The 26,975-nt window shown below is 37.1% G+C and overlaps 1 protein-coding gene across 1 annotated transcript in view; it reads left to right on the top strand.

The window, feature by feature from the left end:
* Nucleotides 1-26,975, top strand: part of CPA6 (carboxypeptidase A6) — a gene marked incomplete at its 3' end in the record, with an annotated part of 347,693 nt that overhangs the window by 287,591 nt on the left and 33,127 nt on the right. The window contains exons 7-8 of the mRNA XM_080801136.1: nucleotides 8,241-8,351; nucleotides 8,839-8,929. Of these exons, the coding sequence (XP_080657262.1) occupies nucleotides 8,241-8,351; nucleotides 8,839-8,929 (202 nt within the window). The remainder of the gene's footprint in view (nucleotides 1-8,240; nucleotides 8,352-8,838; nucleotides 8,930-26,975) is intronic.

The following is a 26,975-nucleotide window of genomic DNA, read 5'->3' on the forward strand; positions in this document are numbered from 1 at the left end:
ACCCAAGGTCCATCATTGATTTAGCAGTACTTCCTGAGTAATTCAGCACATCAAGGAAAAGCCCTGTGAGTCAAAGAGATCTCATTTACAATTCTGGGCGGGCAAAGAGAAAACCGTTTACATTTTCTTAGAAACATTAACTAATTGTGAACTGTTGCAACAGCAGTTAAGCACAAAACATGTTTACCAACAGATTTCAAAAGCACAAACCTAGTTCCAGCAACCAGCGCTCTAGCATTTTATCCCATTTGTCATCCAAGCAAAACTTCAAAGCTTCAGGTTACCAAAGACTCCAAAAGCCACTTTAACAATTACCCATTAAAACCCTGAGACAGACAATCAACTATCAGTTCAGCCATCCCTCCACCAACAGACCTCACATTCCACCTGAGCCCATTCCACTTCAGATGCCATGCTTTCCCGCCAGCAAGGGGGAGGGGCTAGGCAGTCCACATTGGGCCAGAGAAGGCAAGGAACTCCCCAAAACGAAGGGAGTTTTGGCAGCTGCTTGGGAATATTCCCTAAAGTCACTCTCTCAAGTCAGACCAACCCCAGTTGACTCCAGTTATAGCCCTTAACACACAAAATGAGTGAGGAAGAAGCCCCACATCTATTATGAGGAACGGAGAGACGAAAGTCAGAGTCCCCCCTTACTCTCTGCTTGCCCCATTTCTTCAAACACAACAAACAGCAAAACATACAACAAAAAGACAACACAAAGACAACCGCAGACCCAGCAGTCCTTACCCAGAACCTGCCACTGGTGGGGGCTTTTCTTTATCTCCTGACTGCCCAGGGGGACTTGAACCCCCTGACCATCTAGGGGGACTCTAACCCCCCATCGATCTACCAGCAGGGGGTTGGGGCATCCCTGCATCCACTCCAGCCCTGGGGAGCATGGCCGCGTCCAGCTTCTCCCTGGTGGGCTATACCCTGGAGCTCCACAACCAGACAGACAGACAAGATCCCAATATCTTACCTCCAAAGGCTTTTCCCAGAAATTCCGATGCTGGCTCAGTTCTCGTGGTTTGATCCCAGACGAACCCCCAATATTAGGGTCCATGATCAAAGGAATGAGACTGATGCAAGGCAAAGGTCAAGCAAAGCTTTATTTCATGCCAAGCATTGAAAATCAAACCGACCAGTTGGGGCCATCTCTTACAAAGAGGCGACGACGACCAGGACACCGACCCTGATGACGCTGCTATGCAGCGAAGGCCACTCCCCAGCAATGCGGCTCACGACGCTCCCAAAGACCACAACGCTCCTGATGACTACCGCTTCCCAACCTCACAGACTAACTTTTATAGAAGTGGGGTTGAGCCCGGCCCACACACAGGTGGCCAATGAGATTGCAAAACACAGGGAAAACTGCACAGTCATGCTAGGTCGGCAGTACGGTTGACCAATTGAATTTCAATTTACCATAGTAAATATATGCACACCCCACTGTTTGGATGTCTCCATCCGGCCTGGCCCACCCCTATATCCAAGGTTTGCAAGTAAGTTCCTCTGGGAGGGGCGGGGTCAATCTAAGTTTACAACCAAATGGCTCCCTCTGGATAACCAGGCCCCTACAGTTGGCCCATCCCCTCCTACCATTTTCCATTTTTGTAAAATGCCACATATGGGGAAACAAGAGGGCAACATAGCTACACTCCTTGCTGTCTGTGAGTTGAAAACCAGATGCACAGTGACCAGTCACCCACTGACAGACTTTAAAAGTCAGTCACAATTGTTGATGCCCATCTGTTATTTACATAATGATTTGGAAATGAAAGATCTAACACTGGAAACTAAAATTTGAACTGCACATGTTGGAGGACTAACATTATTTAACTAAACTGTGATAACTGAAATTTGTGTATACTGGAACTTCACAAAGGACACCTGTACTTTCTTTTACTAGGTATAAGAGTATTATATAGAAGATTTTACTAATGCCACAAAGTTGATCCTGGTCTCTACTCTGTTGTTCCTGAGTAAATACCACCAACCATTGTTATTAGATAATCTCAGTATAAAAGTTCTACAAATGAGATGTGGTATTATGAAAGAGTAAAATGGACATGCACCAGATATTGTAATCCTGCCGGTGACACAAAACATTTCAGATATTTATATTTTATTAGAAAATGTAGATTTTTCAATCATCACCTTTCCTGTTAGGTCAATCCCTGGGCAGTTCTAAGTATATGTTCATATGAAAGTAACTAGAATTTGAAGGATTACCATATGATTTTCCAGTTCTCCATCCTTCATTCAGAGAACATTTCTGCTTGTGTTGCTTTCAAACTATTATTTAGTTGCCATTTTGTATTTAATGAGCTTCTCACACTGAGACATCAAATATCTTTATAGATCAACCTCCCTCTTGAAATTTTCTCTAGAAATTATCTTGCTCTAATTAATTTTCCTAGTATTAAATTTTAGGTACTTCCTTTGTGTTGAGATGTACCTCCTTTGGTACTACAACTCTTTTCCAACCTAAACAGTTTTACTTCAGTCCAAGTAAGGATATTCTTCAGCTTGACTGATGACTGTGCTCTTCCTTTGGCCTCAGTTGTAACATGCCTTCTTCTCCCAGTGTGCCCTTTGTTGAAGATGGTTATTATTCTTACATCCTCTATAGTGAGTCTAGAACAAAAACAAAAATTTAAATGCTATCTCTTTTAAACCCAGTAACACCAATTCTTAAAAAAAAACAAACAAACAAACAAAAAACCTCTAACATTTCAGGTTGTAGTAGGGGTCTAAGAAACAATTTTCGATCAAATCCAAAAACTGTGAAAAGGAGGGAAACTCTTTAGCATAACTTTGTCACATTACACAAAGACTTTAGTGATTATAAAATTTGCCTTCAAATTTAACAAACATATATTTGGTGAATTTGGGTATATGACAAATATTTAAGGAGAAATCAAAATAGTCTTAGCAGTTGATGAATATCAAATAGATTCATTCTTTGTCTCTCTTCAGAAATTCCCTAACCTAATACCAAACATATTTTCCTAACAAGATAATTTTTAGAACTTCTTTGATTTTTTTTTTTTTTTTTTTGGCAAAGTATTTTTAAATAGATGAGGTAAGTGTAGTACCTAAAGGCTGCCACACTGAGGCATGGGATGCACTGTTTTGTGACTGGTTTTCAAATCACAATTACTAGTCTTCCTCTTAAGGAAAGATAGTAGTCTAGAAATTAAACTCATAAAGCCCTGATGGAACTTGATAAGTGGGCATCTCCTTTCCTGTGTGTTTGGGTGGTATAAATAGATTGCTAAAAAGAGTCCCACACATTAGAAGGAAAGCACACCCGCTACTTTATGGTTATCATATGTTAGAATAATAGGAAATAGTCCCATGTCATCTTTTTTCTAGAAACGTTTCCTAAACTACAAAAGAGAAATGATCTGTCCTATTACTTAAAGCATTCAAGCAACGAGATCTCTCAATTGTCCTATTCAGGATTGAACAGTCATTACATTGTGATCATTCTCCCTTTGTCTGACCAGATGGAGAATGGCTACAATTCTTAGAGAGTTATAAAAATCACAAATAAAGCATATGCAATACAATGACACCCTGTTTGTCAGAGAAAGAACATGTTCTGGCAAGTCCTGGAAATTAAATCCACTCCAGAATAGTATACTAGAAAACAACTTTCTAATTTAATACGTAATTTGGCTATAAAGAGCTTTAAAATGAGTCTATGTTAATGACCACAAAATAAATAAAACAAAATTTGACAAAATTATAAGAAAAAAATAAATCTAAAATGATGTTTTTTAACACAACTCTCAGTGATTAAGAAAACAGGCAAATATTTAGCAAGAATATGGTTGATATAAGCAATAGACAAACTTGATCTAGTAAACACATTTAGAATCCATACCCAATAGTTAGAGAATGCATATTCTTTTCAAGTCCAATTGAAACATTTACAAAAATTGACTATATACTAGACCACAAAGCAAGTTTAATACTAAAGAGCCTATATCATATAGACCAAATTTTCTGACTGTAATACAGTTGTTAGAAAGTATTTATGAACACATGACTTAAAGAAAATTCACATTTTAAAATTAAAAATATAACGTTTAAAGAAATGAAGGAAAATGTTCAATATTTACAATGAAGTGGAAATAAAACTATAGTATATCAAAACATATGGAATGTAGCTAAGGTAGTACTGAAGAAGAATTTGTAGTTTCAAATAAATATATTGCAAAAGAATAAGACCTCCAAATTAATGAGCTAAGCTTTCAACTCAAATTAGAACAGGAAAAAGAGAATTAGCAAAAACAACACAGGGCAGAAACCAACAAAATAGAAAAGTAAAGATATAATCTTTCCTATTGTATCTTCATTTTATATTTAATTTCTGCTCTAGACCTAGACGGTTTGCTCCCCAAATAATGAGTAATATAACCTTGATACCAAAACCAGACAAAGACAAAATAAGAAAGGAAATTACAGGTCTATCTCAGGAAGATAGATGTAAATATTAGTGACCTGAATCCAGCTAATATAACAAGAATACATATCATAACCAAAGGAGCTTATCCAAGGAATACAAGGATGATTTAACAATAGAAAATTACAAATTAAAATTGATTATAACAACTATATGATTGTGTTAATGTATGAAGAAAGATTACATGCTAAAATTCAACATCCATTAATGACAAGAATAACCTAGCATAATAAAAGACATCTTGAGTGTGTTCAACCTTAATTTTTTACAAAGTGTGAAAGGAGACTGATCAGAAATAGCCAAGGCAATTTTGAAGTAGAACAACATGAAGAGGCGCATCCTACCAAACTGAGCAGATGCTATATAAACCATAGGGTGGTTTTAGTAAATGGACATAAACCAGGGTGCATTAAACCAATTCCATACACACAAGAAAACTTGACATTGGACAGAGGTGGCATGTGAACTCACTGAAGAGATGAACCATCCAAATGAGTACAGTGACATAGTTAGTTTTCCAGAGCAAAAAAAATAAATAAATCCCAACCTCACATAACATAAAAAAAAATCATTTCCAGAGGTTTTAAGACTTATATTTGAAAACAAATTTTAAAACAACTATTTGGAGAAAATACAGGATAACGTCTTTATGATATTAAGGCAGAGGTGAATTCTTAAATAAAACTTTATATGTACAATTGTGATCAAAGTTTATGTATAACAAGGATATGATGAAAATAGGAATCAATAAGCTAAAAAAAGGAGGGTGTTCATGATGCATATAAACAAACAAAGGATTACTACCCAGAAGGTAAAAAGAATAAATAGAGTTTAATTTTTTTAAATGGGCAAAAATGAGTGAGCAATTTATGGAATCACCTATTATATAAAAGATGTTCAATATAATTTGTAATGAGGGAAATGCAAAGTAAAACAACAAAAGAATCCCTTAGATTTTTTTTTTTTTAACTAAAAGCTCAATGATATCAAAGATTGGGAAAGTTGTAGAGCAATGGGAATTCACATTCACTGCAGATGAAAGTATTTACTGATTTAGAGAGAAATAGCATTTATTAAAGTGGAGGTCATATAAATCCATGGCCCACCAAATCCCTTCCTAGATGTGTAGCAAAGAAACTCTCACACATGTCTAGGAGAAATGTGCAAGAATGTTCACTGCAATATTGTAACAATGAAAGCAACCTAACTCTCCACCAACAAAATAAGGAATCAATGTATTGTGGATTTAATTATAATGGAATACCATTTAATTGTGTTATTAAAATTAATAAATCAACTTAAGTGCCAAAAATTTGGGGAGAAGAACAGACTTGATTGATATATCAGGATCTCATTTGCATGAAATTTCAAAGCATACACAATATTATATATTGTTCCTGAGTCCATGTACATATAAGAAAACATAAAATCATGCATGGGAATGAATGATGATGCAAAAGTTAGGGTAGTGATTACCTTGGTAGAGAAGAGGAAAACAGATTAGGGTATACTAAAAAAGGGAGCTTTGTTTTATCTGTAATGTCTCAATTTCTCTGTAAAAGATTTAATAAATATGGCAAGAGGTAGTTGGTGGGCACATAGATGTAATATTGTCTGCTCTTCTATTTGCTTCAAATAGATTGTAATTTTTTTTTAAGATTTTATTTATTTATTTGACAGACAGAGATCACAAGTAGGCAGAGAGGCAGGTGGAAAAAGAAAGGAGGAAACAGGCTTCCTGCTGAGCAGAGAGCCCAATGCGGGACTCGATCCCAGGATGCCGGGATCATGACCTGAGCCGAAGACAGAAGCTTCAACCCACTGAGCCACCCAGGCACCCATATTGTGATTTTTTAAGAGGAAATATTCTTTTAAATACAAAAGCATGGTGGTCACTTGCATTGGAGGAGGAAAAGGCAGGATAAGATGAGAAAGTTTCCCAGCAGATCTCTAGCATAGTCTGGTGCTTAAGTGCTAACATGATCCATGCTTGGAAAAGGTGAGACTTCCCAAGTTTGGACTGAAATAAATGAGCTGTAGTCATGTAAGAGGGAGGAAGAGAAATTACCATGACTTTTCCCTGCCCTTTCTTGCCCTGTTGCCTCAGCTCTGTTTCCTTCCATCTCCTCTCTTGCCCTCACTAGCATGGCACAGAAAGCCACATCTGCCTAACTTTATGGAAGAAATGTACCTAACCATATAACTCTGTCTTTGCCATCCCCAGCAGACTTCCTCCAGACATTGGGAAACCTCCACTAATTAGAGGAAATCAAAACTCTACAATATGTACACTCACATACCAGGAATTTTCCTCTCATTTGGGGCATTAGAAATCCAAGCAGTATGAAAATTTTATAGAAACTATGTGGCCAAAAAATTATTATTGAGCCTTGAAGTAAGAGAGAATTGTATTAACATTTATTAACTTGTGCTAATCTCCTAGATATTTAAATTAGATTCAGTAAAGTTGTATTTAACTCTTATGTTCTTGAGCATTTCCCTATATTTTCATTATTTCTAATATAATTATAGTTTCTAACATATTATTGGATTGCTCTCTGTGAACAGCATTCTCATCATGTAAATGCCAATGCTGTTTATGATGGGTTCAGAGATCCTACTTAACTATATGTAAAAGAAGATTGAAGTTTTAAGTATTAAATTTTTCAAAGCAATATATATGTGATTTAAGAATTTTCTTTATTTTGAATTTTTTTTAATATAGTAAAAATTCAGACAATCCAAAAGGTTGTAAAGGTATTATACTAAAGGTAACTCTCTTTCCTGTACATTGTCCCATGAGTTCCTTCCCCAGAGGCAGCCATTTTCAATTTCCTGTTTCTCTAAGATACCTTATATATGGACAAATAGACATCAAAAAGAATTGTTTTAATAGTCCATTCCATAGGAATCGTATTTCAAAATGTCTGTATTCTTAACACATTCAGTGCTTCTCTGTTTGAGGCCAAATGTGTAGTGCAGAAATCTTCAGGCTTGGGGTCAGACACAATATAAGTAAAACCCAATCACTAGAGCAAGATTTTGAAGCCAGCCACGATAAAAGTGACAGAGATGTTATAATGTTTATTAAGCTCTTTATAGAAAAATCAGGAGAGAACAGTGTCAATGCAGTAAGTTCCAAGATTTGAGTCTGGTACCATTTAGACATAAACAATTAAGTGACATGTATGACTAGCTTGTGTTATCCTGGAAGGATACCAAACTATATGGGTAATTATTTTGTCTAAAATTGAATGTAATCTTTAAAAAAAACTGATTATACTGAAGTGTATATAAGTAATTTCTTTCTTAAGCAGTCTAATATTTAGCCAGTTCTGAAATATTGTCAGAGGCTACCCAATTAGTCTGTTTTTCTACCTCTGCTAAAATGTATACCTAACAAAAAGTTTGCGATAAAAATCCCAAGAACGAATGTATGATGTGGGTGGAGGATGGGTTAAATAGGTGATGGGGATTAAGGAATACACTTGCTATGATGAGCACCAGGTATTGTATGGAAGTGTTGAATCACTAATATTACACTGTATGTTAATTAACTGGAATTTAAATAAAAACTTAAAAATAATTTCAAAATTTTTTATTTTAAGAAAAGTGTGTGATGTCAAAGAGTATTATTCATATTAGGTTGTTACTCTTCAACACAATATATTTGGTATTTCCCATGGATGGAAATGGTTTTCGTGTATTTTTTCTAAACCTATGTTTGGGATCCATTTGTAAGAAAAATGTCACCTTTGTCTTTTAGGCTCTTCTAACATATAGGAGTGACCCAACCATGAGAAAAATGTTGAGTCATCTGTATTTCTATATCATGCCTGTGTTTAACGTTGATGGATACCATTTTAGCTGGACCAGTGTAAGTCACTTTGCCTATCAAATTGAAAAGAGAGACTAAATAAATAGAAAACAGCCATAGAACAGGAAGGAAACCTGGTGGGCAGACAGCCTAGTGATTCCAGAACTGCAAAAGAGACCTCCACTCCCTGTCCCATCAGAGCAGCAAACTTTTGTTTATATGTTTGGCTTTGCATGAGATTCCGTATAAGTCAAGATTTCTCCTTGCAAAGAAATTGTGAAAAGTCACTAGTCTAGCCCAACTTACTCAATTTTGCCCAAGAAGAAATAAGGCCAAGAGAAGCTAAGAGAGTAAGTGTGTGGCAGAAATTAGAGCATGACCCTGGGTCTCTGCTCCTTATCCATTCCTCTTTCTACTCCTTAGATTTGTCTGTTCGTGGAGGAACTCTCTTTGCAGTGCTGTGATTCATTCACCAGTTGTGCTATTAAAATGCATGTGAATAACTTTTGAATATTTTTTCTACACCTATTTTCTTAATTACACTTAGGATCGATTTTGGAGAAAAACAAGGTCAAGGAACTCAAGGTTTCGCTGCCGTGGAGTTGATGCCAATCGTAACTGGAAAGTGAAATGGTGTGGTAAGTTGGAAACTAACTGGAATTTGGATCCAGAGGTTTCCACAGCTTTCACTCTCAAAAATAAGCCCATTAGGACTCCAATATAAGACTGATGTTTTCCTGTGTGTGAAAACTTACAGAGAAAAACACAGATATAGCTACACATTGTAGCTATAATTTGTAAAAGAAAATGAAAGGAATTTTTAATATGGAAATATCAAAGATTTACGTCTGTCAACCCAATCTTGAAAATTGAAAATTTAAACACAGATGTAAAAGCAGAAAACTGAGGAATATTCGACATTCAGAAACTAAAACAGAACTGTGGTTTGAGGTATAAATCTGGTTAAATGTTTTCATCCTTTCATTGAGAAAGTGAGAGTAATTCTGATCCTGCTTTCATCTGTCTATGACAATCAAAAGTACTAAATCCTTGTCTAGAATCTACCTATCTAAGGTCTCATGCATTGACCACTTACATGGCAAGTATATTTCTCCTACATTGCATCCATTATTAATACCTTTCAAGTGAAGAGAGGATGTCTTTTTTTTTTTTTTTTTTTGAGAGGATGTCATTTTAAGAAACTCTTTTCAAAATAAAGAAGCAGCTAGGTACTAGAGAGGGGAAGGTGGAGAGAAGGGAGAAAATTAGCCATAGCTAGTATACAGGGGGCAAAACTTGATCTCTACCCACCTTGGTTTCTCAGCTGAAGCTCTTAAAAAGGCAGATTGGCAAGAGAAAAAGAGTTTATTAATATGTGTGGCACATGTCACATGGGAGAAACCTCGTGAAAAGTAACTCAGAGTGGTAACTTAGAACTCTGGTTTATATAGCATCTTCAAGGAAATTGTAGAGAAATGACAGGACAAAGGAAAGTAGTTTTGGGATAAAATAACTAAAATAAATATATGGGAGGCAACTAATGGAGGCAGGTTTTTTTGCAGATTCCTGGGGTGCTGTCTCTAGGATAATAAAGTCTGTCTCCAGTAAAAGAATTTATATCCTCTCTTTAGGTAGAAAAGGGGAAGGTAGAGAGAGGTTTTCCTGCATTTGCTGCTGCTTAATTGCCTTCAGCTCAAAATAATTTTCACATCAAAAGAGGCATATTTGGGGGTGACATATTCTGGCTTCCTTCACTAGTATCATACTTGGCAATAGAAAGGAGGGTACAAAAGGCAGTTGTAAGGAGCTCCCCTTTCAGAGTCCTTCCTTAACTCTCTCCAAATATAAACCATTGTGTAATAGAAGGTCTTCTGTTAGTCCCTTAGAAATGAGGCCTATTCCCAAATCACTCATCCTATGACGCATTAGACACCACTCCTCCCATCCTACCCACATCAGACAGAGCAGCTGGGCATGGGTTTAGACTCCCTCCACACATCCTCTCCAGGCAACCTCCCTTAATCAGTTAGAATTCACAAATAAGAATATGTCTCTAGAATATAACAGATATGGTTTGATTCTACCATTATTAGCTCAGTAATTTGGGTGATTTTTTTTCTACCCATCAATTTATAACAATAACACCTATCTCATAGCATTCTTATGGGAATTAAAGGAATTTACATATGTTTAAAGCCTAATTCAGTCCTAGTTCCAAACAGAGATCTAAATGTCAGTGATCTATCCCTTCTTCCCCAAGCTGCAGAACAGTTAATTGATCTCTGAGCCTCAGGTCCAATGTTAAAGTACTTCTTTCCTTCAGGAGAGTGTTGTGATGATAAGCCTTAAGGTAAACTTAAAAGGGTTCACATTTGTGAGAGAAGAAAAGCATCACATAGATACTATAAAGTGCTGTTAATGATGGCTGTTTATATTTTAAAATTTTTTCTTCAGGGCACCTGGGTGGCTCAGTTGGTTAAGCATCTGACTTGATTTCACTTCAGGTCATGATTTGAGGGTCATGAGATCAAGCCCTGCATCAGGCTCCACATTCAGCAGGAAGTCTGCCTAAGATTGCCTCTCTCTCTCCCTCTGTGCCTCCTACCCTCTCTCTCTAAAATAAAGAAATAAATCTAAAAAAATTTTTTTTTCTTCAGCCTGGACTGAGACAAAAAGCTAGTTCACATTAACTCCCTAAGACTACTAATTTTTTAAAATTTCTCCCCCCCCTTTCTGATGCAACCATTTTGCATGCTCATAACTGTGTGTCCTATTTCATTAGTTGGTAGATATCTGTATCCATGTGTATGTCACACAAATGATGCCCACAGTCATCTAAGTGAGTGCACTGAATGAGTAGCTAAGCTTAGTAACACTAGCAGGCCAGCCAGCTCTGCCTGTAGAAAGTTAGACTCTTGTCTATATCCAGTTACAAATAAATGTCTTGCTTTCCATCGTTCTTTTCCTTTACCTGGCTTGTTTCCTTCATACATAGACCTTCATTGTTTTCTTAGTTTCATCTGCAGTCCTCACTAGAATTCCTTTGATCCTTCAGATTTCTGAAGCATTCAGATTCTTCCTGTGAGTCTGTACTCAAGATGTACAAGGGGATTATGTCAAATGTCAGTTGCAAAATGACCTTGGTAAACTATTGTAAGTGATGTGGAAATGCAGCCAGCCTGGCTGGGATCATCTCTCCCCACAAGGTGTCCCGAGGGGATGCAGATGATCTGACAGGTAGGCAGATGTGGACTTCCTCCCCCACAACATCATCTCCCCACAGCTATTGGCTTGGTCCAGGGGACAGTGAACCTCACTGAGGGAACCACTCTGAGGTCAAGGGCCCAGAAATAATTATAGTCTCTAAGTGAGGCTCCAAATAAACAACCATAGTATAAATGACATAGAAATGCCTAGAAATGCCCAGGACCATTGAAAACACTATAGAGTCAACATTGAACTGACAAAAACAGCTATTTCTTTCTCTTAAATGAGTCTCAAGCTCAAAGAGTAGAACATGAAACTCTTTTTTATCATGAAAAATCCGTGGATTCCCACATAACAGTGTTACACTTCAGTGCATTTAATGTGGAGTAGACAGACAGCCTAGAACATACTTCCTAGCTCCCCCTAGGGGTCTTCAGGCCATGAAATGAATATCATCACTCAAAAGTGGATCCAACAGGGAGTCAACAAGTCAAAGTAGTAGTGGGAACCAAGAATAAATATACTAATTATATTCATTAATTTGCCATAGTTAATTAAATACATACTCTCTGCTAGGCAGTGTGGGTTGTTGTTATGTTTTTTGTTTGTTTGTTTCCTTCTTCTATGTACTCTTTTTGGAGAACGTCATGAGCACTGCTTCTTCCAAACTGGAACAAATCCAGGAGAGAGGCAAAGTGTTTGGATGATATCCATGTTTAAATTTTAATCCTTAAATAACTCAAGTGTTGCCTAAAAATAAGTTATTATTAGGACAACCTACAGAATGGAAGAATTTGCAAATGACATGTCTAATAAGAGACTTTTATTTAGAATATTAAAATAACTCTTACAACTCAACAATAAAAAACAACTCAATTTAAAATGGGCAAATGATTCAGACACTTCTTTAAAGATTTACAAATGGGAATAAGCACATTGAAAAAAAATGCTCAACATCATTAGCCATCAGGGAAATGCACTTCAAGATACCACATCAAACCGACTAAGACGGCTATAATAAAAAAGACAGAAAATAACAAGTGTTGGTAAAGGTGTGGAGAAGCTGGAACTTTCATACTTGCTGATGGGCATGTAAAATTATGTGGTCATTTTGGAAAACTGTTTAATGATCACTCAAAAAGTTAAACATAGAGTTACCATATGACCTAGCAATTCTACTCCTACATATATATCTAAAAGAAATGAAAACATTTGTCCATACAATGCATGTACACAAATGTTCATAGCAGCGTTATTTATAATAACCAAAAACTGGAAATTGTTCAAATGTCTGTCAACCAAGGAATAGATAAGCATGGTATATCCAAATAATGGAATAGTATTTAGCCATAAAAAGAATACATACTGATACAACATAGGTGCAACATAGATGAAACATTATCCTAAGTGAAATAAGTCAGCCATAAAATAATATTGTAGGTTCCATTTATATGAAATGTCCAGAATAGGCAAATCCATAGGGACAGATAGTAGATCAGTGGTTGCTCAGGGCTAGGGAGGGGTGGGGGGGAATGCTACAGAGGAAGCAGTTTCTTTTTGGGATGATAATGTTGTTGGAATTAGATTGTAGTGATGATTGTGAATATACTAAAATTCATCCAATTGTACACTTCAAAAAAGCAAATTTTATTACCATTTAAGAGCATCTTGGGCATTTAATGAAATATAACTCTTCTTTTTTAGAACACTCCATTATCTAATATTATAAATTAGGTATAGTGTGGAGAAAACCATTTTTTAGCAGTGTAATCACAAATGCCTCTCTCTACAGATGCCCTTCTCCTACCAACACCCCCTCACCCTATCAAAAAAAAAGGGGGGGACCTGTTTTGATTTGGCAAATGTTTCAATAAGTCACCTGAAATGAAAGGGGAGCTACTATGTACTGTTTGTTTGCAGCCAATACTTGTGAAAGAGCAATGGATGGTCACTGGCCTGCTTGTTTTTGTTTTTGTTTTGTTTTAAGATTTTATTTAATTATTTGACAGAGAGAGATCACAAGTAGCTAGAGAGGCAGGCAGAGAGAGAGGAGGAAGCAGGCTCCCTGTCAAGCAGAGAGCCCGATGCGGGGCTCGATCCCAGGACCCTGAGATCATGACCTGAGCCAAAGGCAGAGGCTTTAACCCACTGAGCCACCCAGGCACCCCCACTGGCCTGCTTGTTAAGAGGATGAGTTCTTCTAGCTGAAAGGCTTTTGCTTTAAACCTGAACTGAATTGCTATAAAAACATATAGAGAATTTCAGAGACAAAATTTGGGACACGGAGAGGAAGAACAGGGAGAAGTGACACTGCTGGAATATCTAGAAAGGGAATTCTTGGAAGTCAAAGATGTTTAATGAGAATTTTAATTAAATTTTCCTGTGAAGTATGCAAATTCTCTTCAGTATTCCATACCCAGCACTGGTAATATTCAGTACACTCTCTTTCACTTATTAAGGATTTGTGGAATGGGATATGCTATTTGGGAATGTGAGGAAGTGCTGAGTCTATCCTCCAAGTAAGCTCAGGGGGAGAACTAATTCACATCAAATTTTCAGAGGTATGGAAACTGTAACAAGAAAACACTAATTTATAAGACAAGAATTGGCTAACATCTGCTAAGAATGATGCATAGATGGGATTAAACATCAACCGGGTAGTCAAACTGGACTCTTAAGATGCCCAACATATATTGATTCCAACATATATTAATCCAGTTTTAAATCAAAACAAATATATTGAACACCTGATAAAATGCGAGGTGTTGTAAATTGTCTCAGAAAGTCCTGAATGATTTAATGAGTCCTTATCTAACTCCCAAGGAATTATTTGGGATTCTGAAGAAATATAAAAGGAAAATCTGTTGACTTATCCTATTATCTTTAAAACCAAGTTAGTGTAAAAAGATGTATTAGTCACCTGAAATCTTCCATGGAAGTTAGTAGAGAAATTAAAAAATTAGGTAATTCAGTGAGTTAATTATTATGCTTAGTTGTGCTTTTTATAAAGAAAATAAAGGGTAAGGAATCCTGGAGTTTTAGAAATTTAGATCAAATGGAGTTTTCTCACTGATGTTGTTTATGTATTTATTATATAATTGTTATAATTTATATTTATTATGCCTAATATTTACTAAGGATTCACTAGGTGTCAAGCATGAGCTAAGTATGCAAGATTATTCTTTCATTGGTAGATGCTATTATTATAAAGAAACTAAAATTCCAAGAAATTAGGAAACTTGCTTCAGATTACACACAAACTGAGCCACAGTGAGAAGCCAAGTCTGCCTGACTCCAACAACCCTTTTTCAAGCCATTATATCTGACATTTTAGGGATCAGCTTGCAACGAATGGTCACTCCACTTTGTTAAAAAGTTAATGTATGCTTGCAAAGGAGTAGTTTAGGTATCAAAATAATAATAAGATGGGCAGTGTTTTATTCAAAATTATTAAACATAGACAACAGGGATGTTGGGAATGTATGATAAGAAAGGAGAGGAAGGTTTCCAGGTGCTATTTTTGGGGGGAGGTGGTTTGGAGTTTTATTTTTGTTTGTTTTTAGAAAGAGAGAGTGTGTGAGCCAGGAGGGACAGAGGGAGAGAGAAAGAATCTTAAGCAGGCTCCACACACTGTGCAGAGCCCAACGCAGGGCTCGATCTCACAACCCTGAGATCATGACCTGAGCCAAAATCAAGAGTTGGTTGCTTAACTGACTGAGTCACTCAGCCACCCCTCCAGGTACTATTTTTGAAATTGGGCCACTTCATACCATGCAGGTAGTTTGAATTTACATGTGATATCAGGGGTATGACTATGAATTCTCCATGGAGACATTTTCCTCCCAGCAAGACTTCATATCTTCTCATAGAGGCAGATTTTTTTTTTTTTTGCAGCTTTCATTTAAAGTAGCACTCTTTGAGGGTCTCATGTATATGCCTGGGTCTTATTCCCCCTTCCTATATATTGAAGACCCAAATCTTGATGCCCTGCCTCCACCACATGCAGCCACTGAAACAAGACTGAGCCAACAAACACCCCAAGAATGGCTACAACTTTTGCTTCAGCTATTCTCGTTCCAACTCCCTCTTTATGTTTGTTCCCTTGGGAACATTTTTGAGAATTCTTATGTGTATTTAAATCACTTTATTGAGCATTCAGAGAGGTTTATAGCAAGAGATTTTATCACCGAGAGATGGTACAATTCCATCATATTGCCAGAAAACCTGAACTATCATTTTAGACATTAACACAATTGGAATTAGTTTAGGCCTCAATTCTTGATGATGATATTTTTTTATTTTTAAATATTTTATTTATTTATAAATAAATAAATGAGATGGATTTATTTTATTTATTTATTTTATTTATTTTATTTATTTATTTATAAATAAATAAATGAGAGATGGACGGACCCCAAACAATGGGAGGAAGAGAGGAAGGGGCAGAAGGAGAGAGAGAAGCAGACTTCCCACTAAGCACCAAGCCTGATGTGGGGCTCAATCCCAGGACCCTGAGATATGACCTGAGCCAAAGTCAGATGTTTAACCAACTGAGCCACCCAGGTTCCCAAAAGATCATTTTACACTAATATGAACTCTTTTAGAACTCAGGAAAAGAGTGAATATTTCCCAAAACATTTTATGGAGCTAAATAGAACCTTGATTGAAAAACCAAGTGAGAACAGCATGAGCAAGAAAATTATCTGAAAATCTCCTTTGTGAATATAAATGTATAAATTATTTTTAAAATTATTAATAAACCAAATAAAATGATAATATATAATAAACAATTTTGGTCTAACAGAAATCTGAGAGTGGTTTAATACTTGATGATGGTTTTTAAGACCTTCTATCATTACTCTGTCTACAGTAATCCTACCAGTACCTGCTCATAAAAACTGACCACTTCCAGGCAAATTTCCTTCTTATTTGCTGACTCCTACAAGTAATACCACAAGAGCATTCCTATCACAGTTTCAAAATGGAAGTTTCAAAATAAAGTGTGTAGCTTTAAGATATTGGTACTTCTTTTCCCAACTGCTGTCTTTTAAATCTTTCTGTAGTAGTTCCTTTGGTATCTGGGGAGAGCTGACAATGAATGCTGAAACTTGGGAAGAACTGAATTACTGAAATATCTCATTTTGTTGGATTTTTGTTTTGTTTTTATGTTTCCTTTCAAATGCCACCACGTTAGTAAACTCTTTTGGGCAGGGGAGAGTGTAGTGGATGTATAACGTTATGTTAGTTTCATGTGTAAAACATAGTGATTCAACATTTATATACATTACAAAGTGATCACCATAAGTCTAGCCACTATCTTGTCACCATACAAGATTGTTACAGCACTTTGACTATATTCCCTACGCTGTACATGACAGCCCTGTGACTTATTTGTTTTATAACTGGAAGTTGGTACCTTTTAAACCTCTTCACCTATTTCACCCGGTTCCCTCCCAACCCCAACTCCCCACTCCTTTGTCAACCACCAGATTGCAATTACAAGTCTATTGCGGCTTTGTTTGTTTGTTCATGTGTTTTGTTTTCCAGATTCCAAATGGAAGTGAAATCCCACAGTATTTGTTTTTCTCTAACTTATTTCGTTTAGCATAATACTCTCCAGCTCCATCCATGTTCTCACAAAGGACAAGATTTCATTCTTGTTTTTGGTTGAATATAATTATATACCACATCTTTATCCATTCATCTATCAATGGACACTTAGATTACTTCTGCATCTTACATATTGTAAATAATGCTGCAGGGAAAATAAGGGCATATACATCTTTTCAAATTACTGTTTTCATTTTCTTCACATAAATTCCCAGAATCAGAATTGCTGCATAATATGGTTATTATTTGGTTATTCAAATCCTTAAATTTTTTTTGAGAACTCCTATACCGTTTTCCACATTGGCTATACTGATTTGCATTCCCACCAGCAGGGCACAAGGTTTCTATTTTTTTCTATACATTCTGGCCAACACTTGTTATTTCATATCTTTTTGACAATAGCCATTCTGACTGGTATGAAGTCATATCTCATTGTGGTTTTGATTTCCATTTCCCTGATGATGAGTGATGTTGAGTATGTTGAGATGTTTTCCATCTGTATTTCTTCTTCAAAAAAATGTCTATTCAGGTTCTCTGCCCATTTCTCAATCAGATTTTTTTTGTATTGAGTTGTATGAGTTCTTTGTAGATATTTGGATATTAACCTCTTACCAGATATATCTACAAGTATTTTCTCTCATTCAGTAGGTTGCCTTTTCATTTTGTTTATGGCTTCCTTCACTGTGCAAAAGAATTTTAGCTTGCTATAGTCCCATTTGCTAACATTTGCTTTTTTTACCCTTGCCTACAGAGACAAATCCAAAAAATATTTCTGAGACTAATGTCAAAGACCGTACTGCCTATGTTTTCTTTTTAGGAGTCTTGTGGTTACCAGTCTTACATTTAAGTTTTTAATCTCTTTTGGAAGACAGCTATTCTCACCACTATCCCACCAATGCTGCATTCCTTAATCCGTTCTGAGTTTATATTTATATATGGTGTAAAACAGTGGTCCAATTTCATTCTTTTGCATGTTATTGGCCAGTTTTCCCAACAGGATTTATTGGGGAAACTATCTTCCCTCCATTGTACATTTTGGCCTCCTCTGTCAAAGATGAATTGATCATATAAGCATGGTTTTTTCTTGAACTCTCCATTCAGTTCATTTAATCTATATAACTATTTTTGTGCCAGGACCATACTGTTTTGATTACCATAGCTTTGTGGTATAGCTTGAAATCAGGGAGCATAATACTTCCAGCTTTGTTCTTCATTCTCAAGATTCTTTTAGCTCTGCAGGGTCTTTTATGGTTCTATACAATTTTTTAAATTAACATATAATGTATTATTTGCCCCTAGGGTATAGTTCTGTGAATCATAACACTTACACATTTCATAGCACTCACCATAGTGCATATGCTCCCAATGTCCATAACCCAGCCACACCATCCCTACCTTCCCCCAAGCAACTCTCAATTTGTTTCATGAGATTGAGAGTCTCATGGTTTGTCTCCCTTCAAACTGCATCTTGTTTCATTTTTCCTTCCCTACCCCCTACAATCCCCTGCCCTGCCTCTCAAATTCCTCATATCAGAGAGATCATATGATAATTGCCTTTCTCTGATTGACTTATTTCACTCAGCATAATACCTTCTAGTTCCATCCATGTCATTGCCAATGGCAAGATTTGGGGGGTTTTTTGATGGCTGCATAGTATTCATATATATATATGAATGATTATATATGTATAATCAATCACATCACCTCTTCTTTATCCATTCATCTGTTGAGGGACATCTAGATTCTTTCCATAGGTTGGCTATTGTGGACATTGCTGCTAAAACATTTGGGTGCACCTGACCCTTCAGATCACTACATCTGTATCTTTAGGGTAAATACCCAGTAGTGCAATTGCTGGGTCATAGCATAGCTCTCTTTTCAACTTTTTGAGGAACCTCCATGCTGTTTTCCAGAGTGGCTACACCAGCTTGCATTCCCACCAACAGTGTAGGAGGGTTCCCCTTTCTCCACATCCTTGCCAACATCCGCCATTTCCTGACTTATCAATTGTAGCCATTCTGACTGGTGTGAGGTGGTATCTTGCTGTGGTTTTGATTTGTATTTCCCTGAAGTCAAGTGATGTTAAGCACTTATTCATGTGTCTGTTGGCCATCTGGATATCTTCTTTGCAGAAATGTCTGTTCATGTCTTCTGCCCATTTCTTGATTAGATTCTTTGTTCTTTGGGTGTTGAGTTTGATAAGTTCTTTAGAGATTTGGGATACTAGCCCTTTTTCTGGTATGTCATTTGCAAATATCTTCTCCCAGTCTGTCAGTTGTCTGTTGGTTTTGTTGACTGCTGTGCAAAAGCTTTTGATCTTGATGAAGTCCCTATAGTTCATTTTTGCCCTTGCTTCCCTTACCTTTGCCAATGTTCCTAGGAAGAATTTGCTGTGGCTGAGGTCGAAGAGGTTGCTGCCTGTGTTTTTCTCAAGGATTTTGATGGATTCCTGTCTCACATTGAGGTCTTTCATCCATTTTGAGTCTATTTTTGTGTGTAGTGTAAGGAAATGATCTGGTTTCATTCTTCTGCATGTGGCTGTCCAATTTTCCCAACCCATTTGTTGAAGAGACTGTCGGTTTTCCATTGGACATTCTTTTCTACTTTGTTGAAGATCCATTGACCATAGAGTTGAGGGTCTATTTCTGAGCTCTCTATTCTGTTCCATTGATTTATGTGTCTGTTTTTGTGCCAGTACCACACTGTCTTGATGATGACAGCTTTGTAATAGAACTTCAAGTCTGGAATTGTGATGTCACCAACTTTGGCTTTCTTTTCAACATTCCTCTGGCTATTAAGGTTCTTTTCTGGTTCTATATAAATTTTAGGATTATTTGTTCCATTTATGTGAAAAAAATTAATAGTTTTTTTTTAAGATTTTATTTATTTACTTGACAGAGAGAGACACAGTGAAAGAGGGAACACAAGCAGGGGGAGTGAGAGAGGGAGAAACAGGCTAGCTAGGGAGCCCAGTGTGGGGCTCAAACCCAAGACACAGGGATCATGCCCTGAGCTAAAGGCAGACGTTTAATGAACAACCCACCTTGGCACCCCAACTGATAGTATTTTGATAGGGATTATGTTAAATGTGGAGATTGCTTTGGGTAGAATAGACATTTTCACAATATTTGTTCTTCCAGTCCATGACCATAGAATGTTTTTCCATTTCTTTGTATCTTCCTCAATTTCTTCCATGATTATTTTATAGTTTTCTGAGTACAGATTCTTTGCTTCTTTGGTTATCTAGGTATCTTATGGTTAAGATACCTCTAGGTATCTTATGGTTTGGGGTGCAACTGTAAGTGGGATCAACTCCTTAATTTCTCTTTCTTCTGTCTTATTGTTGGTGTATAGAAATGCAACGGATTTCTGTGCATTGATTTTATATCCTGACACTTTACCGAATTCCTGTATGAATTCTAGCAGTTTTGGAGTGGAGTCTTTGGGTCTTCCACATAAAGTATCATATCATTTGCAAAGAGTGAGAGTTTGACTTCTTCTTTGCCAATTTGGATGCCTTTAATTTCTTTTTCTTGTCTGATTGCTGAGGCTAGGACTATGTTGAATAGCAGTGGTGATCGTGAACAGCCCTACCATGTTCCTGACCTCAGGAGAAAAGCTTTCAGGTTTTACCCATTGAGAATGATATTCACTGTGGGTTTTTCATAGATGGCTTTGATGATATTGAGGTACATACCCTCTATCCCTACACTGTGAAGAGTTTTGATCAAGAAAGAATTCTGTACTTGTCAAATGCTTTTTCAGCATCTATTGAGAGTATTATATGGTTCTTGTTCTTTCTTTTGTTAATGCATTGTATCACATTAATTGATCTGCGGATGCTGAACCAACCTTGCAGCCCAGGAATAAATCCCACTTGGTCCTGGTGAGTAATCCTTTTAATGTACTGTTGGATCATATTGGCTAGTATTATGGTGAGAATTTTTGCATCTGTGTTCATCAAGGATATTGATCTGTAATTCTTTTTGATGGGGTCTTTGTCTGACTTTGGGATCAAGGTAATGCTAACCTCATAAAATGAGTTTGGGGGGCACCTGGATGGCACAGTGGGTTAAAGCCTCTGCCTTTCTGCTCAGGTCGTGATCTCAGGGTCCTGGGATCAAGCCCCGCATCGGGCTCTCTGCTCAGCAGGGAGTCTGCTTCCCCCTCTCTCTCTGCCTGCCCCTCTGCCTACTTGTGATTTCTGTCAAACAAATAAAATATTTTTTAAAAAATGAGTTTGGAAGTTTTCCTCCCATTTCTATTTTTCGGAATAGTTTCAGGGGAATAGGTATTAATTTTTCTTTAAATGTTTGGTAGAATTCCCCTGGGAAGCCATCTGGCCCTGGACTCTTGTTTGTTTGGAGATTTTTTTTTTTAAGATTTTATTTATTTATTTGACAGACAGAGACCACAAGTAGGCAGAGGCAGGCAGAGAGAGAGGAGGAAGCAGGCTCCCTGCTGAGCAGAGAGCCCGATGTGGGGCTCAATCCCAGGACCCTGAGATCATGACCTGAGCCAAAGGCAGAGGCTTTAATCCACTGAGCCACCCAGGTGCCCCTGTTTGGAGATTTTTGATGACCGCTTCAATCTCCTTACTGGTTATGGGTCTTTTCAGGTTTTCTATTTCTTCCTGGTTCAGTTTTGGTAGTTTATATGTCTCTAGGAATGCATCCATTTCTTCCAGATTGTCAAATTTGCTCGTGTATAGTTGTTCCCAATATGTTCTTATAATTGTTTGTATTTCTTTGGTGTTGGTTGTGATCTCTCCTCTTTCATTCATGACTTTATTAATTGGGGTCCTTTCTCTTTTTGGTAAGTCTGGCCAGGGGTTTATCAATCTTATTAATTCTTCCAAAGAACCAACTCCAAGTTTCATTTATTTGTTCTATTTTTTGTTTGTTTGTTTGTTTCTATTTCATTGATTTCTGCTCTGATCTTTATTATTTCTCTTCTCCTACTGGGTTTAGGCTTTCTTTGTTGTTCTTTCTTTGAGTTCTTTCTTTAGGTATAGGGTTAGGTTGTGTACTTGAGACCTTTCTTGTTTCTTGAGGAAGGCTTGTATTGCTATCTATATACTTTCCTCTCAAGACCGCCTTTGCTGCATCCCAAAGATTTTGAACAGTTGTGTTTTCATTTTCATTTGTTTCCATGAGTTTTTTCAATTCTTCTTTAATTTTCTGGTTGACCCATTCATTCTTTAGTAGGATGCTCTTTAGCCTCCATGTGTTTGAGTTCTTTCCAACTCTCCTTTTGTGATTGAGTTCTAGTTTCAGAGCATTGTGGTCTGAAAATATGCAGGGAATGATCTCAATCTTTTGGTACTGGTTTTGACCTGATTTGTGACCCAGGATGTGATCTGTTCTGGAGAATGTTCTATGTGCCCTAGAGAAGAATATGTATTCAGTTGCTTTGGGATGGAGTGTTCTGAATACATCTGATGAACACATTCTGAATATATCAGTGTGTCATTTAAAGCCTTTATTTCCTTGTTACTCTTTTGCTTAGATGATCTGTCCATTTCAGTGAGGGGGTGTTAAAGTCCCCTTCTATTATTGTATTATTGTTGATGTGTTTCTTTTTGTTATTAACTGGCTTATATAGTTGGCTGTTCCCGTGTTAGGGGCATAGATATTTAAAACTGTTAGATCTTCTTGTTGGAGAGACCCTTTAAGTATGATATAGGTTTCTTCCTCATCTCTTATTGTAGTCTTTGGCTTAAAATCTACTTGATCTGATATAAGCATTGCTACCCAGCTTCCTTTTGAGGTCCATTAGCATGGTAAATTGTTTCCCACCTCCTTACTTTAAATCTGGAGATGTCTTTGGATCTAAAATGAGTTTCTTGTAGACGGCATATCAATGGGTCTTGTTTTTTTATCCATTCTGATACCCTATTTCTTTTGATTGGGGCATTTTGCCCATTTACATTCAGGGTAACTATTGAAAGATATGAATTTAGTTCCATTGTATGGTCTGTAAGGTGACTGTTAGTGTATATTGTTTCTGTTCCTTTCTGGTCTGTTACTTTTAGGATCTCTCTTTCCTTAGAGGACTCTTTCAATATTTCCTGTAGACTGGTTTGGTCTTTACAAATTCTTTCAGTTTTTGTTTGTCCTGGAAGCTTTTTATCTCTCCTTCTATTTTCAATGACAGCCTAGCTGGATATAGTATTCTTGGCTGCTCTGACTTTATCATGCCAGTCCTTTCTGGCCTGCCAGGTCTCTGTGGATAGATCTGCTGCCAAACTAATATTTCTACCATTGTATGTTACAGACCTCTTGCCACAAGATGCTTTCAGAATTTTCTCTTTGTCACTAAGACATGTAAGCTTTACTATTAGACAATGGGTGTGGACCTATTTTTATTGATTTTGAGGGGAGTTCTCTGTGCCTCCTGGATTTTGATGCTTGTTCCCATTGCCATATTAGGGAAATTCTCCACTATAATTTGCTCTAATATACCTTCTGCCCCCCTCTCTCTTTCTTCTTCTTCTGGGATCCCAATTATTCTAACATTGTTTCATCTTATGGTATCACTTATCTCTTGAATTCTCCCCTCATGGTCCAGTCATTGTCTCCCTTTTGCTCAGCTTCTTTATTCTCTGTCATTTGGTCTTCTATATCACTAATTCTCTATTCTGCCTCATATATCTTAGCAGTAAGAGCCTCCATTTTTTATTGCACCTCATTAATAGCTTTTTAATTTCAACTTGGTTAGATTTTAGTTCTTTTATTTCTTCAGAAAGGGATTCTCTAGAATCTGCCATGCTTTTTTTCGAGCCCAGCTAGCACCTTGATAATCATCATTCTGTACTCTAGTTCTGACATATTACTAATGTTGATATTGATTAGGTCCCTAGGCCGTTGGTACTGCCTCTTATTCTTTTTTTTTTTTTTTTTGTGGTGAGTTTTTCCACCTTGTCATTTTATCCAGGTAAGAAAAGATGAATGAGAGAATAAAATACTAAAAAGGTAGCAAAGATCCCAGAAAAATATATACTAACCAAATCAGAAGAGACCCAAAACCAGGGGGAGAAGAAGGGGGGGTAGAAAAATATGAGTGTGTGTGTGTGTGTGTGTGTGTGTGTATTAGACTCATGAATAGAGCAGAGCCACCCACTTGATTTTGGGTGTACTCTGGTCTCTTAGAAGAAGCTCCCTCCCAAAATTTTAAAGAAAGAAAAACTTATATGTATACAAAAATAAGGGTAAATATGATGAAGGGATGGAATATGACTGTAAAGATGAAAATTAAGAAAGATCCTAAAAAGGGAATTGATAAGATAAGAAGTTGGTTGGGGGAAAAAAAGAGGAAAGAATGTGATCAGGCTGGAGACTAGAACAAAGCCATACACTAGATTTAGGGTATAGTTTGATCTTTTAGAAGAAATTGTATCCTAAAATTTTAAAGAAAAAAAACCTATATGTATACAAGAAACAAGGTTAAATACAGTGAAGGGATTGAATAGGACTATAAGAATGGAAATTTTAAAATATTTTAACAAGATACTCATAAGATAAATAGGAAAGAGGAAAAGTCAAAAAATAGAATAAGAAAAGAATAAAGTTTTTAAAAGTTAACTTTGAAAGACTAAAGGATCATGGGAAAAAGCCATGAATTCTATGTGTTGTTTTCCCCTAGCTCTGGAGTTCTACAGTTCTCATTGATCAATGAACTTTTTCTTGGCTGGATGTTCTTGCTGATCTTCTGGGGGAGGGGCCTCTTGCGGTGATTCTCAAATGTCTTTGTCCAAGGTGGAATTGCACTGCCCTTGCCAGGGGCCAGGCTAAGTTATCTGCTCAGGTTCTCTGTAGCTTTGTTCCATGAATGCTTTCTGTACAGCTTTGGAGGACAAGAATGAGGATGGTGGCCTCCAAATCTCCAGTCCTGGAGGAGTCAAGAGCTCAGGGCCCCACTCCTCAGTGCGCCCTCAGAGAAAAGCAGTCAATACCTCCCATCTCCCTGGTCTCTGGCTGGGGTCTGTGCTCACCTGGCCTGTGACCAAGTGTTTCTATCTCTGGCTCATGGCCCCATTTGGAGTCTCCAAACCCGCAGATCCCTGCAGCATGCTCCCACACCACTCCTCCCAAGGAGGAAGGAGGGGGTCTCTCCGGATCTGCCACTTGTGGGGTCCCTGCTCCAAGAGCAGTCGCTTGTGACTTGGATCACGGTTTAAGGTAACCCTGAGCTGAGAGTGCACCCCTCAGCTCCTGTCTCTGTAGTCGCCTTCCCTGCTCAGATATCTGAGAGCTCTGCCACACTCAGGCTCCCCTCACCACCACCACCACCACCACCCTGGTCTTTCTGTGACTCCACTGGTCGTGAAACTGCACTGTCCCCATGAGGGCACCATCCCCTGCTTAGCTTCTGGAGCGATGTCCCTCAGTGGAGCAGACTTCTAAAAGTTCCAGTTTTGTGCTACACTGCTCTCACTTGCCATTAGCCAGCCCCTCCCCCCCACAGTCTATCTTCCCATCTCTTTGGATTCACTTCTCTGCACATCCTACCTTCTGGAAAGTGGTCAATTTTCTGTTCCTAGAATTGCTGCTTTTGTTCTTTTCTATCTCCTGTTGAGTTTGTAGGTGTTCAGAATAGCTTGATAACTATCTAGCTGAACTCCTGGGACCTGATGATATTTCAGTCTTTTACTCCTCCACCATCTTGCTTCCTCCTGGTTCCTTACAAATTTTTAAATTATTTGTTCTAGGTCTACAAAAAAAAAGTCCTTTGAATTTTGTTAGGGATTCCATTGAATGTGTACATTGCCTTGAAAGGAATAGACATTTTACCTGAGTTAATTCTTCCAATCCATGAGCATGGATTATCTTTCCACTTATTTGTGTTGTTTTCAATGTCTTTCATTAGTGTCTTTATTGTTTTCAGTATGCAGGTCTTTTACTTCCTTGATTAAATTTATTCCTAGATATTTTACTCTTTTTGATACAGTTGTAAATGGGATCATTTCTTAATTTATCTTACTAATTGTTCATTATTAATGTATAGAAAAGCCATATTTATGTAGATTTTTTATACTACAACTTGACTGAATTCATTTTTTCTAATCATTTCTTGAAGATTTTAGGGTTTTCTAAACATAGTATTATGGAATCTACAAATATACTGACTGTTTTTCTTCTTCTTTTCCAATTTGAATGAGTTTTCTTCCTTTTATTTGTTAGATTGTTGTAGCTAGAATTTCCACTCTTATATTAAGTAAAAGTGGTGAGAGTGGGCACCCTTATCTTGTTCCTGACCTTAGATGTAAAGCTTTTAGTTTTTAACCATTAAATATGATGTTAGCTCTGGGTTTGTCATGTATGAATTTTATTGTGTTAAGGTATGTTGCCCCTGTACCCACTTTGCTGACGGTTTTTTTTTTTTTAATCATCACTGTTTAATTTTATCAAATGGGTTTTCTGCATCTATTGAGAGAACCATGATTTTTATTCATTTTGTTAATGTGGTGTATCATGTTAATTGATTTTTGGATATTGAAGCATCCTTTCATCCTTGAAATAAATCTCACCTGAACATGGTGTATGATCCTCTTAATGAATTGTTGAATCTGGCTTGCTAATATTTTGTTGAGAATTTTTTCATCTGTGCTCATCAGGGTTATTGGCCTATAATTTCCTTTTTTGTCCTGTATTTGTCTGATTTTGGTATCAGGGTAAAGCCAGCCTCATAGAATGAGTTTGGAAGCATCCCTTCCTCTTCAATTTTGTGGAATAGTTTGAGACTAGGTTTTAACTTTTCTTTAAAATTTGGTAGAATTCATGTGGTAGATGCTGTCTGGTCTTAGACTTTTGTTTGTTGGAAGGGTTTTTAATTAGTGATTCAATTTCATTACGAGTAATCCATTTG

Source organism: Martes martes, assembly GCF_963455335.1.
Source record: "Martes martes genome assembly, chromosome: 4".
In the NCBI taxonomy this organism is placed as follows: Eukaryota; Metazoa; Chordata; class Mammalia; order Carnivora; family Mustelidae; genus Martes; species Martes martes.